General features: G+C 55.6%; 1 protein-coding gene across 1 annotated transcript; it reads left to right on the top strand.

The window, feature by feature from the left end:
• Positions 1–19: 19 nt before the first annotated feature.
• On the top strand, positions 20–1,961 carry VDAG_00974 (low-affinity glucose transporter HXT3; the record flags this gene model as incomplete). The annotated part of the gene is made up of 3 exons (XM_009649860.1): positions 20–72; positions 193–465; positions 532–1,961. The coding sequence occupies 3 exons, from the start codon at positions 20–22 to the stop codon at positions 1,853–1,855; spliced, it is 1,650 nt and encodes a 549-aa protein (XP_009648155.1). The 3' UTR covers positions 1,856–1,961.
• Between the last annotated feature and the right edge of the window lie 180 nt (positions 1,962–2,141).

The raw sequence follows: 2,141 nt of genomic DNA on the forward strand, positions 1-2,141 counted from the left end.
GGCTCGTCAGCCGGCCATCATGGTCCGGTCTCCTCGTCGCTTCTGGCCGGCCTCTTTTGGCTATGATACAGGGTAAGCACGTACCAGCCACGATCGTGCCGACCGAGGGAACGCGCGATCACTGCGACTACAAACCGTGAAAATATCACGACGAAGGAACCCTGGACTAACTGGTGTTTCGCCGTCATGTAGCACGATAAACGGCATTCTGGCCATGGAGGCTTTCCGACGAGACTTTACCACTGTGCCTCAAGGAGCCGACGGACGATATATCATCACGGCCGCCCAGTCCTCCATCATCGTCGCCATCCTCAGCGCGGGCACGGCCCTCGGTGCACTGCTGTCTGCGCCGGCAGGCGACACCATCGGCCGTCGCATGTCCTTACTTGCATCCGTCGGCGTCTTCTCCTTCGGCGGTATCTTCCAAGTCTGCGCGCACAATATTGACATGCTTCTTGTCGGAAGGTAAGCATCATCTGCGGCTGGCCCTGAGCCGCGAGATTCGTCATACCTGGGGCTGACCCGACGCAGGTTCTTCGCAGGTGTGGGAGTAGGCGCCATTTCTGTCCTCGTCCCCCTTTACCAGTCTGAAATGGCTCCAAAATGGATACGTGGAACACTCGTCTGCGCCTATCAATTCTCCATCACCTTGGGTTTGCTTTGGGCTTCGAGCGTGAACATGTTAACCCAGCACATGCAAACACCTGCCGCCTATCGCATACCACTGGGCATCCAGCTTGTATGGGCTGTCGTACTGGCTGCCGGTCTTCTCGTTCTACCCGAGACCCCACGTTATCTGGTTAAGTCTGGCAAGCAAGAGGCGGCAGGCCTCTCGCTTAGTCGACTTCGCCGCCTCGACATCACTCATCCGGCCCTCCAGGACGAATTACGCGAGATCGTGGCCAACCACGAATATGAACTCACTTTGGGCCCCGACTCATACCTCGAGCTCTTTACCGGCCACCCGCACCTCGGACGACGTACCCTGACCGGCTGCGGACTGCAGATGCTGCAGCAACTCACTGGCATCAACTTTATCATGTACTACAGCACCACCTTCTTTGACGGTGTCAATGTCGATGACCCCTACCTCAAGTCCCTCATCCTTCACATTATCAACGTCTGCTCCACCATCCCGGGCCTATTGGTTATCGAGACGTGGGGTCGCCGCAAGCTCCTCATTGTAGGCGCTATTGGTATGGCCATCTGCCAGCTGTTGATCGCCTCTTTCTCGGCAGCGGCAGGAGCCCATCTCCGGCAGGCTTCGCAGATCATCCTCATCGTCTTCTGCGCCATCAACATATTCTTCTTCGCGGCCTCCTGGGGCCCGGTGACGTGGGTTGTCACTTCCGAAATTTACCCCCTGAAGATCCGTGCCAAGGCCATGTCCGTATCCACCTTTGCCAACTGGCTGCTGAACTTTGCCATTGCCTATGGAACGCCGTTCATGGTCACGGATGAGCCTGGATCCGACAACATCGGGCCCAAAATCTTCTTCCTCTGGGGCGCCTTCTGCATCATCGCATTATTATTCGTATGGTGCATGGTATACGAGACCAGCAAGGTCAGTCTCGAGCAGATTGACGAGATGTACGAACGCATCGACTACGCCTGGAACAGCACGCGATTCGAGCCCAGCTGGAGCTTTCAACAGCTGCTCACAGAGGGCTGGTCTGATAGCGGGGTGCCGCCTCACCCCGAACACGAACTACAACAGACGTCATCGGCGTCAACAACTCAGTCGAGCTCTAATGCGCCATCAGCACCAGGGACGGGGGGTTCTGGGAGCACGTCATCGTCGACGTCAGAAAACAAAACACAACCACAGTTGGGCAACGTTGATTTTAGTTATTGATCTATACCCCAAAGCATGAATCGCTGTTGTCATTAGGATCACCTTCGTTCTTTTCTCTTTTCTCGTATCATACCATATACCGAATATCAGCTACCAGCGACGGAGTTAACGAAGTAACGGAGTTCAAAGGTAAGGGAACGGCCGGGACGGGATGGGTTGGAGGTCGGGCCTCGAGGACGGAGGACTTGACCGGAACATGTTTGGGCAATTCATTACATCAACGGCGTGCGTACTACATACTCGATAACGTGCTCGACGCGGAAAGTCCATCATGTCTCTAACAGGC

The sequence above is a fragment of the Verticillium dahliae genome, genomic scaffold, assembly GCF_000150675.1.
Source record: "Verticillium dahliae VdLs.17 supercont1.2 genomic scaffold, whole genome shotgun sequence".
Lineage (NCBI taxonomy): Eukaryota > Fungi > Ascomycota > Sordariomycetes > Glomerellales > Plectosphaerellaceae > Verticillium > Verticillium dahliae.